The sequence below is a fragment of the Carex rostrata genome, chromosome 15 (assembly GCF_964058835.1).
Source record: "Carex rostrata chromosome 15, lpCarRost1.2, whole genome shotgun sequence".
In the NCBI taxonomy this organism is placed as follows: domain Eukaryota; kingdom Viridiplantae; phylum Streptophyta; class Magnoliopsida; order Poales; family Cyperaceae; genus Carex; species Carex rostrata.
In genome coordinates, this window is record NC_135932.1 from 8,223,736 (window position 1) to 8,241,301 (window position 17,566).

The window sequence follows — 17,566 nt, forward strand, 5'->3', positions numbered from 1 at the left end:
TGCCATTGGAAGAACAAAGAGCAAAAGTATAAATTTCTTTAAGCTTTAATATTTACAGTTGTGATCATTTCCAAATTCAATCTCAATTATACTGATCTCTCTATAGTCTATACCAAAACTATCTACACCTTCATTAGGCATAATACTGAACTACATATACATTCAACAAAAAGAGAGAGAAAACAACAACAACAATAACAACATAGACAGAGACAATGAAAAGCTCATCAATATACCTTCTCATATGTATATGCGCGGGTTCCTCCCCCCAGTAGATGAATTGCAAATTTAACCCCGTCCATGCCTCGATAGAAAAAACCTATTTCCGCCACATGACCATGACCTAACCAATTCCACTTCAAAACCAAAACAAACCTTCAATTCTTTGCTATTTGATGCTGATCCTTCTTCAAAGTTATCTCCTTTACAAGCTAATGAGCCCATTGAGGCACTTCGTCGAACAGGTTGAGTGCATGAAGGTGATTCACCGTTTCCCCGTGCCCTGCCTTCTCCCAAATTCAATATCTCACTATCTGATGAATCACCCTCGGTATCAGAAGGTGAAGGAGACATGGAAAACCCACTTGGAGATGGGGCCACAACTGCCGCACGGCAAAGCGGACAGCTGGCATGGGCCCGGAGCCATGTGTCAATACATGACACGTGGAAGGCATGACCACACTTTGGTAGCAACCTAAGCAACTCACCTTCATTAAATTCCCCAAGACAAACAGTACATCCTGCCATGGTGGCCCCACTGCCGCCATCACCGGACTTGTAAGACCGAGCAGAGATGGCATGGATTGCAGAGTCATCCAATCCAACAGTACGTATATACCACACATAGTGCTGATCAGAATCTGGGGTGATATCAGGCGGATTGATATGAAACGGAAGAGGTGCCGGAGCAGTGATGAGAACACGACGGCGACGGCGGCAGTAAGCGAAGAAGAGACAAAGGAAGAGGAAGAGAAAGGAAAGGAAGACGAGAATAGCAGAGGGGACGAGGAGGGCGAGAAGGAGACGAGAGAAGTGGTGGAGGTGGATTGGCGTGGAGGGAGGCGGAGGGGGTAGGGGGGGAAGGGGAGGGAAGGGGGGGCAGAGGCTGTAGAAGAGGCAAGCAGGGGAGCAGGAGGTGAGGCATTCGGTTGTGTTGGATGGAAGAGGGTAGAGGAGTCTGGGATGGCCTGGGCGTGGTTGTGGTGGCATGGTGGAAAGGGGAAGGAGAAAGAGACTAGAGGGGAGAGGAGGGAAGTATCTGTGACTGTCTCTCTTCCGAGGAGAAGCAACGCGGGTATAGATCATTGGACGGGATGGGTTATTTTTTTTTTTTTTTTCATCTTTCCAGGAATCCCCTTGAAAATTTTATAATTTTAGATATTACAACCGGTTTTGGAGTCACTATATAATTTTCTGAGCAAAGCTGGAGTATGAGAGTTTGGTGAGCACAACTTCAAAAATTCATCAGATCGATTTTAAATGTCGAATTCAAACCGTTAAAATCCATGTACTTCATAAGTGATGTATGTACATGCAAAATTTTTAAAGTTTTGAGTTTATTTGCTACACAGTCAAGCGGTTAAACTCTCTTGATGAGCACATCACCCGATATATATTTCTTTGTAATATTATCTTGACGTATTAAGTAGTTCTTGTCTACTCGCTAATAACTAATAACTAATAAGTAAATATTATCTTGACTTATTAAATAGTTCTTGAATATGTAATATTATCTTGACAGTACATTAAAAAGACCTTAAACAGGGCCTACGGTAGAAGAAAGATTGGAAAGAAGTAGGGCTGTAAATGAGCTGAGTTTGAGCGAATTACTTTCAACTCATGCTCAGCTCATTTAGTAAATGAGCGAGTCAACTCTAGTCGGGATATCAATAATAAGCTGTAAAGCCAACTCGAGTTCAACTCATTACCATCTCGAGTTGGCTCACAACTCATTTATAATTCGTTTGACCAGTCAATTTTCTTAATTATAATTATATATATACTAGTAAGAGTTTATTTAAGCACAGACAATTTAAATGATTTAATAAGAATTTATCTAGACACAAACAATTCAAACATAAATAATAAGACAACTAACAAAATAAAAATTCAAACAACAACTTATGAGTCATTTAAAAGGACATGGGATTTATTGCTACGGATTTTGTGTAACTCGAGTTGTTAATGAGCGAGTTGGGGTATCCTCAAACTCAACTCATTTATTAAATGAGTCAGCCAACTCGAGTTGTAAATGAACGAATTAAAACGAGCAATTAGTGAGTGAGTTATGAGTGAATTACCAGTTTGAGCGATTTTCTATAGCCCTATCTTGACTTATTTAATAAGTCTTGAATATGTTTACTAGCTAATAAGTAATATTACCTCGACTTATTAAATAGTATCATTGCTTACTCACTAATAAGTTTATACTATTATCGTGCTCGTGCGTTACAATAATAAGAATATGTTATAAGAAAACAAAAAATATTCAAATAAAATAATATATTTTCATAAAAAATGATAAAAATATATTCTATAAATAACATATTAAATAACATCTAAATAAATAATATTTCTTAAATAGCATATTAAATAATACTTTTTTTATCTTTTTGACATATTTTCATAAAATAATCTCACGTAAATTAACATATTAAATGACAAATAATATTTTTTAAATGATATAAAAAATAAAAAGAAATAATGGTATGACCAATCAATATAAAATTCTTAAAATAGAGATAAATCATGACCAATAAAAAAAAATATATTTTTTTTTTATGTAACGAGCATGTGTCTAAATAAATTTAGACTTCAATCTAAAATTTCATCTTTTAATCAAAATTATTGGTAGATCATGACATCATCTACATGTTTAATATAAAAACGGAAATAACAATAACAAAAAATTTGTTGATGTTATTTGAAAGTTTTTGTAAGACTATGTACTCAGTAGTAAGTAATTTTATTTTGACTTGTTTAATAGTCTATGAATGCTAATTATTAAATGATAATAACAACCTTTTGTTGATGTTATTTGAAAGTTTCAAGTCATCTTTAGATATATTTTAACAAAGTGTAATATAATGGGCATACAAAAAATGGTGACATTAGTGTTCTTGTTTAACAAAAAAATTATGTCTTAATGAAAGTTTTGAACTAAGTCACCTATTGATTATATCTATTATGTATGTGAAGTTATTTGCCGTGAAGTTATTTGCTAGTGAATTAAAATTGATTGTCATTTATTGTAAAATTATATCAATATTGTTGTTGAGAGGAAATGAGAGAAAAAATAAAACTAGATTAGTTATACAGATAAAAATCACGCAATTTGTCTAATATGCTAATTATTTTTTAGAAGATATATTCAAAGCATATGATATGTTATAATGTTAGTATATAAATGCAAGTTAATTATAATGTTTCAAAATATTTCCACTTCGTACAAGGCAGAACACAGTGATGGATAACCACCCCCATAAATATAAATTTTATAGTTTGATCTATTAAATTTTATAGATATTAATACCTTTCGGCCTCTGTTATAAAATAAAATTACATTATATTTGATTTTTCAGCCTTTGACTTTGTATACATCAACGGCTTTGAATCTTGACATGTACATTGAGAAATTTTCATTTTTATTGAAAGTAGAGTTCAAAAAGAAAATTTTCTAATGTCTTTATTTTTTGTTTTTATAATACCTTTATTTTTCAACTTTTAATAATAATTTTTTTAAAATTTAAATGTCAAAATAAAACTGCTAAATGTGATATATATTATTTTATCTATATACACACAAAAAGTATTACTTTTCAAGTTTTACTTTATGTGAATCAATAAGTTAATAATTCAACGTCTAAAATTTATCTGCATCGGTGTATTTTTGCAAACTCTTGATACGAATTAAAATACATAATCTTTCAAATGTGCATAAAGAAAATAATATAGATCATGTCTAACGGTTTTATTTTGAATTTTAAGTTTTAATTTATTGTAATTTAAAAAAACAGAGATATAATATCGACACAAAAGTTAAAAATATTTCTTTTTAATGGTAAGGTGGCAATTGCCATCCTACTATTTTGCATTGATAAAAACTATTTACACAAAAGTTAAAGATATTTGAACTCTTCTTTTGGATTTTCAAACTAAAACACTAAAATTATTTTGGATTCGATCAGTGCATGCAGAAGAGAAGGCGGAGGCACATCAAGAAAATGGGGATCAATTGATTCTCATTTATTTTCAAAAAAATTGTATTTGTATACGATTTTGTATATAATTCAGAGTAAAATGCTATGAATACTGTAAATTGATCCCATTTCACATCACAAACAATTTATATAATTGATCTTCATTCATATCTGATCCCATAGTTTGAAAGTCTGACTCCGCCTCTGAGTACAAGTGATGTCCAAGTATACAAGTGATTTTTGACGATCGTACCTTAGCATTCGATCACCGTTATTTGTCAACTCTGCAAATAACTTTTTTTGGGAGGGGCTATTTGATAAAATCTGAAACTTTCACTTTGGGTCAATGAGGTAAACAAAGAGAGTGAGAGATTGATGTAGACGAGCTACTTAATTAAGTGACATTAATCCGTGCGTGCTACTGATACTACCTAAAGTTTACTAAAAATTAACTCGGTGTTTTCATTGGCTTGGAATAAATCCGAAGCTTGATGATCACCGACGTAAGTGGATGCCGTAAGTTCTCTAAGTGCGAATTTATTTTGGCAGGAATGCGGTTGGAAATCGCGACTGCTCACCCGAGGGAGAGAGAGAAGGACCTGTGGTGTCTTTCTCCATGACTTTATGTCATCCAAGGTTTGTTGAAACACAACAAATGTAGCCATCCATGTTGCTATTCTCTGTTAGATGAGTTTACTAACCAGATATTTAACCTGAAAAGCTAAGTGGAGAGCGACCGATTAAGATTTATTATTATCTTTTTAATTTGTTGTCGGCATCTTTACAGTAAGTATTTCCTTATTGTCTATGGTTAAAGTTGCTTGTTAGGTTGTGAGAGTTCTTAAGTTCAAATTTCATTTCTTACATTATATATTTTTATATTTTATTTTTCAATTATTTTTATCTAAATTTTCTAGTTTTGCCTCCGATTGTCAGCTCAATATGTCAGGTCTATTTAGCTTTGATGGGTCGTGATTCTAGGTCATATCCTACGAGGTACCGTAATATTTTGTTTAGATGAAGACCATTCCATTAGAATTCTGATCAATTATGTTCGAAGTGGAACGTACAGGGTCCTCTATTTGTACAGATTCTGATCAAATGGACCGGATCAAAATAGAAATATATTTTCCTCGGTTGTAATGAATTCTGATGGGTCGAGTCATGTCTGATATAATAAATAATTGAATATGGTTGTTTTAAATGATATTATGTAAAGTAGGATGAGTTTCGGATATATATTTCTTCTTTTTAATAAAAGTTATATTTTTACCAAACTATTTGATATTCATTAAAAAATAGAATCCTGGTAACAATCCCCGCAGCTTTATCTCCGCAAAAAATCCCGCACAAATTGTCAAAAAAATCATGGGGATCGCTCAATCATTAATAAGTTATTAGTAAAGTGTTAGTGTTTAATTTGAATAATTAAAATATTTATGTTGAATTTGCAAATATTAATCCCGATATAACGATCTCTATTTATGAAATAATAAATCAATCTATAAGTTATTCTCGCACATTTTTTTTACGTCACCGCACAACTGAAGACCATTAAATAAACAATTCCCTCACCCAATGATAAAAAACTTGACAGTTATCCCTGCACAATTTTTTTTTTGTATTATCCCCACACAACTGGAGACCATTAAATAAACAATCCTCTCATCTAATGATAAATACTTCTCAAACATAATGATAAATTTTTATGTTACATGGATAAATACTTTTCAGACATAACTACAACTTTCAGTAAAACATCAATGATAAATATTTTATGTTACATGGATAAATACTTCTCATACATAATTGCAACTTTCAGGAAAACATCTGTGACTTAATTAGATTAGATGAATATTTTATGTTACATGGATAAATACTCGACGATACAAAAATAAATACTTTGTTTTTGAACTTGTCAATAAGTAATATTTAATCAAATCAATGTATCATCATGTCAGTAACAATGATAAATACTTCTCAGGCATGATGATAAATACTTGTCATAAATAATTATAAATATTTTTTTGAACTTTATTTTTGGACTTATCAATAAGTAATGTTTAATCAAATAAATGTATCATCATGTCAGAGACAATGATAAATACTTCTCAAAAGCAATAATAAATACTTATCAGAAACAATGATAAATGTTTTCTTGAACTTTATTCTTGAACTTGTCAATAAGTAATGTTTAATCAAATCAAAGTATCATCATTCAGACACAATGATAAATACTTCTCAGACATTATGATAAATACTTGTCATGAACAATGATAAATATTTTCTTGAACATCAATAAATAGATAAACATTTATTAACAGGAAAGTATAATTAATGCGGAGATTGTTATTAAAAGACAACATAATTAATGCGGAGATGGTTATTAAAGGACAATATAATTTAATGCAGGGATAATGAAAATTATTAGCGGAATAAATGACTGTTAAGAAAATTAATATTGAGAGAGAGAGAGTGCGGGAATAAATGGGGGGCAGGAGTGAGGGAATTTCTATAATTATCTAAAAAATATTATTCAGACCTTAAATATGTTTTCACATAGAGAGTATTGTATTTGTTATTAAATTAAAAATTAATTATCAATTTATAATCTTTAAAATTATATTTTTTTTATCTTGAAAACTATATTTGACTATTAGCTATCTTAATTGGACCTGTCTAATATTATTAACATGTTAATTAAGTCGCTTAATTGTTGAATAATTTTGTCTTAAAACTCTTGTTCTTCATCTTGGAGAGGTGACAGGATTTGCCGAATTTTTAATATATCCTCAATTAAAAAATAATAAATAGAAAGTCATAAATGTGTGAGAATTCAAAACTCACCTGGACCACAATGTGAAATGACACCCCCATAAAGAATGAAGCCGCCATTTACCGTTGCGGCCCAAAAAAACGTAATTTTTACGCCTGTGAGGTTAATTTTAATATTTTTTAAAAATAGAAATAACAACTAATGATCTGAATATATTAAAAAGAACATCAAACAAAATAGATAAAACAATTTATAACTTAGATGTACTAGAAGGACTCCAAAATATTTTTCTGGCAGAATTTGTTCCAGTTGTAAAGAAATTAAACTATATCTTGGTGTGTCACTGAAAAAAAAAAATGTCTTGGAGTTTTTTTTCCAAAATAAATGGAGTATCTTACAATTTGAATGTACTACAAGGATCATGATAATTTATTTATTTACTATAAATAACTTTTGATCCTGGATCAGTAATTTAGATTCAAAATATTTTTATTTTTTTCCAGTAACATGCTAAGAAATAGTTTTTTTTTTTTACAGAGAAAAATTATGCTTGAAAAATTATGCTTGAAAAATTATAAGATATTTTATCTATTTTGTTTAATATTTTTCTAACATATTCAAATTATTAATTGTTCTTTCTATTTCTGAAAAATATTAAACAATTATATAAAATTTCAATGGATTGGTCAAACTTTGGTTTTCAAATGGGACCGCAACATGAAATGGTAGTCCCCAAAGAATGAGACTATTATTTCACGTTGCGCCCCGAGTAAATTTGAGATTCTCCCAAATCTATAATTTTTTAAAAAGAATTTATAAGGATATAATTTTAAAATTTCGGCAGAATTTGACATGACTTAGAAATTCTTTATACATCTCGATCAGTTCCTTAACTTTATATTTTGATTCATTTTCCAAAGACAGTAATTGTTCGTCTCCAATGGTAATACAATAATAATTTTTTTGAATTCGACAGATGAAAAGGACAACAAATATGATCGTTGAAATTTTCCACAAACTTGAGTCTCACTTCTAAATTTATGGCTGTAATTTTAAGTACGATTATACGTATGTGATAAGACTTTACCAAATTTCTTATTAGTCAGTTCAAAAGAATAAACTAAATGTTTGTGTTTCGAATAAATGGTGAATAGTGAAGATATGTTTTTTTTTTTTTTTTTTTTTTTTTTTTCTGTGTTTGAATTTCGTTTTCATTAATTGTATGAATGAATTCAGAGTGATACTATGCAGTGTTGTAAAAAACGTCCGTATAGGCTGATTAATCGGCATTGGCGGTTACTAAACTGTCATGAATTTTTCTGACTAATCGGCCGATTATTTTCAATTATGGCTAATTATGTTAGTGTAATAATCTAGAAGTCAATAATACGATAATTTATCATAAAGCTTTGTTCATGAATTGAATGATTAATATCATTTTGTTGCCTTGAGTATTATTGCATTTATGGATCATTTCGAGTTCATGACTGAAATTGTGAAACTCCATAATATAGATGATATATACTCTTAAAAGGTCACTGACCAAGGTAATTAGCAGGAACACTAATTACCGCTGTAAGGTTAGTATGTGGATTAAATGATGGCCAAGTTTTGATATATACTCTTAAAAGGTCACTGACCAAGGTAATTAGCAGGAACACTAATTACCGCTGTAAGGTTAGTATGTGGATTAAATGATGGTCAAGTTTTACAGACCATAGACAAGGAGTTGTCATTTTAATCACATAGATATATGTTCCAGGAACATGATATCTGACAGACCCCGAATGAAACATTATACGGAATTGTGTTCGTGTCATTAATGCTTTCATTCAGTGTTAAGTTCTAAAGTATGAGGTATTCATCTTTCCTACTAAGAAATGTATATGTGTGATTGTTATCAAACGCTGTCGGTAAAATGCAGTTATAACGGTAGCTCTTCGGTATACATGGCTTAGCTGAGGTAGTGATGGTTTACCAAAAGTACTATTGTCCCTCGTATCTCTATACGAGCTATAGCATCACTGGGCCCCTTGATAGAGTAAAATTATCAGCGCGCGGTATGATTACAAGAGTAATCATATTTGATAATCTACTCAAGATCAAGAAAAGATTAAGTTTACAAGGATGACACACTCCTACCTTGAAACTAATCTGATAGCTATGTGACAAAAGAACTGACACAAGTAAATTGTTTACTGGATCGTGATATTGTACTGTACAGCATCATCTGTGTAATTGGATGGTCATGATGTGTTGCCAGATGCCGCTCATGATTATAGAAGTTAAAACAGTTTTAACTCTATTTACCAACATAACACAGATCCTATTGGGTCACACCATATAGGAGTTAATCGGAGAATCTTATTGTGATTGATTATAAATTGGTTATGATCAATAGTAAGATGGTTATAATTAATTATACGTGTTATAATTAAATTATAAATGTTATGTAAAAATAACAAGCAAAAACATTGGTTAATTTATAAACGTGTGTGACACGTTGTATAAAAGTTAACCGGTTAATTTATAAATGTGCAGGACACGTTGTATAAATTACCGAAACAACAACTGCAAGAAAATATATATATAATTGTTCAGAATAATTATATGAATATTATTTGTATTCGGGCCGAGGGCATTCGGGTCTTTTCAGATTCGTCCTTATACGCATGACATGTCATCGATCCTATCCAGATGACACGTCATCGATACCGAAACAAACAACCACAGAAAAATATATATAATTGTTCAGAATAATTATATGAACATTATTTGTGTTCGGGCCGAGGGCATTCGGGTCTTTTCAGATTCGTGCTTATCCGCATGACGTGTCATCGATCCTATCCAGATGAGACGTCATCGATCTTATCCACATGTCATCATCCTTATCCATTCGATGACATATCTTGTAAATAGGCTGAACTTGGAGGGCATTTTGGTCTTTTGGCAACCGACCCTAAACCCTATAAATAGGGGTGGAGGGGTAGAGAGAAAAATCACTAATTCACTTGTATCGTTTCGTGCAGAATCGAATCAGTATTTTCTCTCTTTCTCGGTTTCTCTCCCAAATAGTGTTTCGGTTGAGAAAAGAAAGTTATACGTAGTTGGCGTATAATCTTGCGGGTTGTTGTGGAGAATATTTACGGGATCGATGAATAGTGTTTTACCGAATTTCGCGGTATGTTAGTTTTGCTCATTTGATGAAACTGAGTAACCGAAAATTCGTGTTTACGGGTTTTCATCTTTTTCCCTGTGAATAGTGTTTTTGCAGAATTTCGCGGTTTATAGTATTTCTGGCAAAAGAAATAAACCGCTCTCTGGTTAGTCCTGGTGGATAACCGATAGAGGTATCACACGTGTGATACTCCGAGTCAATTCATCACAAACTTGATCCAAAATTAACAAGTTTGAGCTAGACCTAACTCGCTTGCAAGCTAGCGAGCCAGCTCGGTACAAGTATGAATTTGTGTGAATTTAGTATGCATGAATTTATTTTATGAACTATGTTTATATGAATTTGGAGATTTAGTATATTAATATGTATAAATTTAGTTACAAACTTAACTCATGGTAGTTGACTTTATAACACATTATTTAATACATTTGGGTGTTTGGCACACGAGTTTTCTTGAGCTGACTTGGTTTGTTTGTTGTCAAAACAAGTGAGTCACGAGCTCACTTTTTTCAGCTGAGATCCGAATGTTGTCTCGTTCATGACTCGCCCGTTGATTTGGGTGCTACGATCGGACCGTTGCAGTAAGTTGTACAGAGCTTCATGAGATGCGTGATGTACAGTACATCCATCGATCAAACTCCCCCGCAAATCCAACGGTCGAAAGAGCGCTCAGCGAGGGGCAGCGCTGTAGACAATTCCGTATCACCCGATGGTGCGTCTCTGACCTTTCCGAAATCGCATCCTCTGAGATATCTCATATTTCGCGTGACTTACTAAAACATCTCAACCGTTCAAATACGCTATGCACGAATCTTAAATCTCATAATACTGCTGCCCCTGCACTGTCCCGGAATAGAGTTGGTATACAATCTTCTGCATTAATTCAAAAATGAATCTTTTGAGTTAATGCATCCGGACTGTCTGATGAGCTTCAATAAACGTGTAAATTAGATCCGCACTAATATTAAAGCCTCCCTATGTTTTAGGCGGGGGCCGGATGGGCTACTTTTACAATCGGACGGTCAATACGTATTAACTCAAAAGATGCTCTTTTGAGTTAATGCAGACGATGTGAAATCCCCATAATAGGCACCGACACGGCGTGCGTATCCTTTGAGATATCTCAACTTTTGCGTGACCGACGTGTCCGGTGCCTATTCGGGTGATGTAGGGGATCAGTATTATGTGTGCTTTGAGATTCGTGTAGAGCGTATTTAAACGGTTGGAATTTTTCATAAAGTCACGCAAAGTTTGAGATATCTCGGAGGATACGAATTCCCGGACACGTCGGTCACGCAAAATATGAGATATCTCAGAGGATACGCACTCGACCTTTTCCGATAAGCCCTCCATCCTCTCTAATCCCTGCACTTCACCGCCGCCGTTCTCCTCCACTCAACCACCTCCGCCGCATATCCCATCTCCAACCACAATGCTCACTCGAACTTGCCTCGGCGGAGGCGCCGCCGCTGCCTTATTATCGTTATCCCCGTCCATTCACCGCTCCTCCTTTATCTTCCGTTCCACCCAAACCCTAACTCTTCCTTTCTCTCGCCGATTCTTATCCTACAGAAGCTCTTCGTCTCTACGTCATTTCTCAGCTGCTGCGGCTGTGGCAACAGAAGAAGAGCAGAAAGGTACCTATGCTCCTCCTTTAATTGACCCTTTTCGGTTATTTAGTAGATAATATTATATCGTAGGGAATTTCTTATGACAAAGGTTTGCAAAGGGTATTAAAGCTCCTTTTTGTAGTTCAATTAAGTGCTGGCTTGATGCCGGGAAGCATTAGTTGTTTGTTAGACTGTCTTTACTTCCAATTGATTGTTCACAAGCTCAGATAAGCACTAACAATTCAGAAATAAATTCACAGATGGAAAGACAGCATTATAATGAACACCTTTCTTTTATTGATCAGTTATACTGCATAACATTGAAATCTGTGTTTTTCGGTTGTTCTGCTTTTTTCTCTTGAGAGTCTGTTTCCTTTTTGTAGCTGCATTTGCAGTAAAACCACCCCAGTGGAAAGCTGCCATAGATTTCAAATGGATAAGGGATAACAAAGACATGGTTGCGGCTAATATCAAAAACAGGAATTCTAATGCCAATCTGGAACTTGTCCTAGAGCTTTATGAGAAATTTCTCAATCTTAAAAAGGTCAGATCTTTGATCGTTTACATATTGTTTCAACTCATAATTAGTGTGCTTTTTTTGTTTCTGAATTAATTACACCATTTTGTATTTACATTACTTCTGATGGGTTTTAGTAGGTCTATCTCTTGTGAATATCAAGAGAACATGTGTTGATTAATCGTAGGATTCTCTGTCCTTAAGGTGTACCAGAATTAGTTTCACTTGTTCATTGTGACACTGTTACAAGAGAAATGAGATACAATAGGTTTTTGGTTCATCAATAGCAAAGTATGTAGAATGCCTTTAATATATTTCGATGTAAATATATCCTGAATGGCGAAAGTGCTACTTGTTTGAAGAAGATACGTACTTAAATTCTATGATTTGTTGATAATTTAACCTGATCCCCCAGTGAAGCACAGTAATAAGAAGAGTACAACAATGTCTAATTGTGTACAGATGGCAGGAGGTTGATCGGCTTCGAGCTGAAAGGAATGCTGTTGCTAACAAGATGAAAGGCAAACTTGAACCATCTGTTCGCCAAGCTCTTGTTGAAGAAGGTTATTCCTTCTTCTTTTCCTCCTCCATTCTGCACATTACCAAGGATTACTGTACTATATACCAAAAAAGCACTGTGAGCTCCAGTACAGGATAAAACCAGCTGGATACTGATTGATCCATTTTTTTTTTTTGCAGAAAAGGCAGTGTTAGACCCTACAATTGCTACAATAGAATATGAACTTATTACTGTACTGTCCTTTATTATGGTATCATTATGTACTGGTACTAGGCAGTATTGTTATCCCTTAGCTACCATTCATTTTCTGAAGAGCCTTTTACTTTTATAGCTTTCTCACCTTTTATTTTTCTTCCTTTCTCTACGGAAGAACTTTATGGTATGATATGTATAGATCATCCGTAAGATAACATTCATCTTTTGAAGAGCCTTTCACTTTTCTAGCTCTTACCTTTATTTTCCTTATTTCTCTAGGGAAGAACTTGAAAGAAGGACTTCTAACCCTAGAAGACGATTTATTACAACTGTCAGATCAGCTCCAGCTGGAAGCACAGTGCATACCCAATAGCACGCATCCAGACGTACCCCTTGGAGGCGAGGAGAGTTCAGTAGTGAGAAAGACGGTACTGTGCTTCTATATTATCTCCTTTTCCTACTCTTTCCTTTTTCTTTTTTATAATTTAGTTGATTTATCATGTTTATACTATTTTTCTGTTTGGAAATTGCTTAGGTAGGCAGTCCTAAGGAGTTTAGTTTTGCTGTAAAAGATCATCTCCAACTGGGGAAAGATCTTGATTTGTTTGATTTTGATGCTGCAGCTGAGGTAATTCTCTGACTGTATAAGCCTATTTATTTGTTTTGGTCTTGCGTGTGTTCAGTTGCACTGTTGAGGGTAAATCTAGCATAAATTGAGTCTGAGCTAGAGCATAAAAACTGGATTTAGTGTGTGCTGGATGTTTTTAGTTTCGGTTCTACTACAACTTTTTATCAAAATCATAGGTGATTGGACCTCAGGGGGTGCAGAAATATTGGATTAATTCAGGCTAATTATATTTCTTAGTGTCTTCATAATTGCAAGGCTTAGGTTAAGTAAGGTACAACTGGATGAAGTGAATCTCAATTCCACAGGTGAGATGTAATTGAGAAACTAACTGGACTAGTGGGTTTAATCCAGCTTAAAAGCAAAAGGCTGTAAACTGTTTTGTAAGAGCCGGATGAATTTGCAATTCTTCAGACCAACCCCACCAAGCTTCTTTTTTTATTTTATTTTTTGCGCCACTGTACTAAGACAACAAATGCCTTTTACCAGGTCAGTGGATCAAAGTTCTATTATTTGAAAAATGAAGCTGTGTTGTTGGAGATGGCGCTTGTCAACTGGGCTATTGCTCAAGTCTCAAAAAGGGGCTTCACGCCTCTTATTACACCAGAGATTGTCAGATCGTCGATTGTTGACAAATGTGGATTTCAACCTCGTGGCCAAACTACTCAGGTTAGGTTTCTAGCATCTCTTTTTTTTTCTCTTGTCTTTTTTTCTATTGTGATACTTAACTGAGATTTCAGCTAGAGGTGATTCAGAAAAGGAAAAGAGAAGAAACAAAAAAAAAAATTGGACAGGGATGAAGATCTTTTTTCAGGCTTAAATAATAGATGTAGTTGCAAAGGCAGCAAAAAATACAGAGCAATCTGTAAGGCACCATCTTGGCACGATGGTGATGGTGTTTATATCTGGAACTGGTAGCTCTTCCATCACCTTAATTGGTGTTAAAAAAATTCTTTTTTTTTTTTTTATAAAAGTTTGCTTTGCATAGATACTCCTTTTCTTGGAACAGTAAAACAAGTTTACATCTATAGGCCATGTTTGGTTGTGGAGTAAGAGGTGGAGTAAACCCCTTACTCTACGCTTAAGGAGCCAACGAGGAGTAACATAGGCGGTTTAAGATGGAGTAAGATTTGAGCTAAACCGGAGTAACTTACACCACCTAGAGAGGTGGTTTAGCTTACTCCACCAAACATGATTAACTTACTCCGGTTTAGCTTGGAGTAAGAAATTTAATCCGGTTTAACTTTACTCCACAACCAAACATGACCATAATTTGGAAACATGCTCATAAATTTTTTGATCAACTACAGATATATTCAATTGAAGGCAGTGACCAGTGCCTTATAGGAACAGCCGAGATACCTGTCGGTGGCATTCACATGGATTCAATTCTCTCTGAATCTGTTTTGCCTCTGAAATATGTTGCCTATTCTCATTGTTTCCGCACAGAAGCTGGTGCTGCTGGCACAGCTACACGGTGTGTGCCTCCTCTTGTTCTCTTTTGTATCGAGGAAAGATAAAAGAAAATATAGGAGATATTCTAATGGAATAGACAATTTTGTCTGCTCTACGGAACACAGATGATATCAGATCTAACCATGACAAGTTTGAGAACATCTTCTCTCCTTTCAAATTTAACTTAAATGATGTTAGCGGATTCCCGACATATATTTTCTCTCTCACTTTTTTGTACATAAATAATGAAGAAAGAGGAGTCCTTTTTTTGTGGGGTGATGAGGTATTCACATAGAAGATTGGATACTGAATAGAAAGGGTACAAAAAAATGAGTGGTATTTACCATGATATAGAGCAATAGGGGGCGTGGAGAACATTTGTGCTGGCTTGCATATGTGGAATTTGTCATTGCCCTTTATGTTTATGTAAGCAAAATTGCAATTTGTATGATCAGGGGCTTGTATCGAGTGCATCAATTTAGCAAGGTGGAGATGTTCGTCTTTTGCCGGCCAGAGGATAGTGATTCCTACCATGAAGAACTTATTGCGATTGAAGAGGAGCTATTTACCTCTCTGGGGCTTCATTTCAAGTACATATTGTTACTTAAGTTTATTACTAGTTAAGTTCTTTGAAAAGTTCGACTATAGGGCACCAATTTCTATTAATTCAACAGTCATGTAAGTTTATTTAAGGAGTTTTGGGTTTAGCCGCAAAAATCTGATACCCTCATATCACTGTGAAATAAGAAATATTTGATGATTGAATTGCTTGCTGTTTTCCAAAATGTTCCATTAGTCCCTTCTTTCTCAATGATTCACGGATGGTGGACATGAAGGAGGGTTAATTTGACCATTTTCAAGGATAGAGGCGAAGAAATGGGATGACAGATAATGCCCTTTTTGTAGGATTAAGCAGCACAAAAAAAGAAAAGCAAATACTTTGTTTCAAGCATTGATCATTCCGTATTGTTAAATATAACTGCCATTTTTGCCCCATTTTCATTATGTAGGACACTGGATATGGCAACAGGAGACTTGGGTGCACCAGCTTATAGGAAATTTGATGTGGAGGCTTGGATGCCTGGCTTAGGCCGGTATGGTGAGGTATGCTCTGTTGAACCAAGTACATGGAAAAAAAATTCTGAAGTAAAACTGCTTGTTGTCCTTTCATATGGATGTGGCAACAATTAGCTCATACTTCTCTATTATTTTGAAGTTTTTTGCTGTCTTGTTAAAATTGAAATGAAGATTTATACACACAAGTTGTTTGCAAGAAATATCATATACCCTGAACTTGACTGGTGTCAATGTTCATGTTTGTTGAGAACTGCCATATCAACTCATACATTCACTATCTGACCCAAGTGACATGGACATGGTACTATTAATGGTTTTGTGCTTTCATACCTGGAGACTGAATATATTAACTTACATTAAGGCCTTCCTCTGTACCAAAGTCGTAATCACACACACACACACACACAAATGAGGTCTGTCTAAATTTCAAAGTTTATGATGTCAGATTTCGAGCGCATCAAACTGCACCGACTATCAGAGCAGGAGGCTCGGTATTCGCTTCCGCCCCTCTTCACCTGAGGGTGTACCTAATTCAAAAAAGGGAAAAGGCGCTAGCTCCCCTCCAACCCGGTTTGTCCACACTCTCAATGCAACTGCTTGTGCAGTTCCACGAATGATGGTTTGTCTTTTAGAAAATTTTCAACAAGAGGATGGTTCAGTTGTTATACCAGAGCCTCTCAGGCCATACATGGGTGGCTTAGATATTATCTCACCAAAATAGAATTGACAGAACATATGGTGGCCGCACTATTAAATCAGCACTGCAGATAAAGTCTCCGAAAATTCAAAGCATGACAGTATTAAATCAGGAAAGTGCAACACTTCACTTCATGATACGCTTGAAGCAGTTTAATTTAAGTTTTTTTTTTATTTTTATTTTTTAAATAACGGTAGTTGCGAAATTTTCTTTTGATTTGATTCATCGGACTTCTATGGAAATAATTTTATTCTTAATTTTCTTGTTTGTTCTGGAACATGATCTGAAATATCGTTGATTATTTAGCTCGCCTAATAAGTCCTTTTTTATTATAAAAAAGAAAGTAGGATGCGTAAAAACCATGTACTCTGAAAAGAGAAGTCTACCTGACTATACTTAGAAGGCCCGTATGAATGTTCGTGGACTCGTAAAATGCATCTTATGGGCTAGTAAAGGTCATGTATGTTATTGACTCGTTTGAATTGATTAAATCACCCAAATTAGCTTTTATAATCCAAATGTAACCTATATCAAGTATATTTGAAAAGTATAAATATAAATTTACGCGTATAACCTCTAAATTAATTACGCGTAATGAAAATTATCAGGTGGGCTTGGGCCTCCATCACGTGCTGATTTTCTCTATAGGTTTGCTGCGTCGTGTCTTTGTACATTTCATCCACTACACGGTCTGTTACACAGTGACGCATGCTCAAT

At 34.3% G+C, this 17,566-nt stretch overlaps 2 protein-coding genes across 5 annotated transcripts; one reads left to right on the plus strand and one right to left on the minus strand.

The window, feature by feature from the left end:
• Nucleotides 1–12: 12 nt before the first annotated feature.
• LOC144566783 (uncharacterized) lies at nucleotides 13–1,290 on the minus strand. The gene has a single exon (XM_078316808.1). It carries the CDS (start codon nucleotides 1,207–1,209, stop codon nucleotides 289–291), a length of 921 nt encoding a protein of 306 aa, XP_078172934.1. The 5' UTR covers nucleotides 1,210–1,290; the 3' UTR covers nucleotides 13–288.
• A 10,147-nt stretch (nucleotides 1,291–11,437) lies between these two features.
• SRS (Seryl-tRNA synthetase) lies at nucleotides 11,438–17,152 on the plus strand. 4 transcript variants are annotated; one of them, XR_013515150.1, is made up of 11 exons: nucleotides 11,442–11,790; nucleotides 12,147–12,307; nucleotides 12,750–12,843; nucleotides 13,275–13,423; nucleotides 13,531–13,623; nucleotides 14,110–14,289; nucleotides 14,931–15,097; nucleotides 15,531–15,665; nucleotides 16,086–16,179; nucleotides 16,598–16,924; nucleotides 16,967–17,152. XR_013515150.1 is itself a non-coding variant. In XM_078316087.1 (10 exons), the coding sequence occupies exons 1-10, from the start codon at nucleotides 11,586–11,588 to the stop codon at nucleotides 16,871–16,873; spliced, it is 1,554 nt and encodes a 517-aa protein (XP_078172213.1). In that variant the 5' UTR covers nucleotides 11,442–11,585; the 3' UTR covers nucleotides 16,874–17,152. The 4 variants fall into 4 exon arrangements, 3 of the variants coding, with proteins under 3 accessions (XP_078172214.1, XP_078172213.1, XP_078172215.1); XM_078316087.1 differs by having other exon boundaries at nucleotides 16,598–17,152; XM_078316089.1 differs by having other exon boundaries at nucleotides 11,474–11,790; nucleotides 12,743–12,843; nucleotides 16,598–17,152.
• Nucleotides 17,153–17,566: the final 414 nt, after the last annotated feature.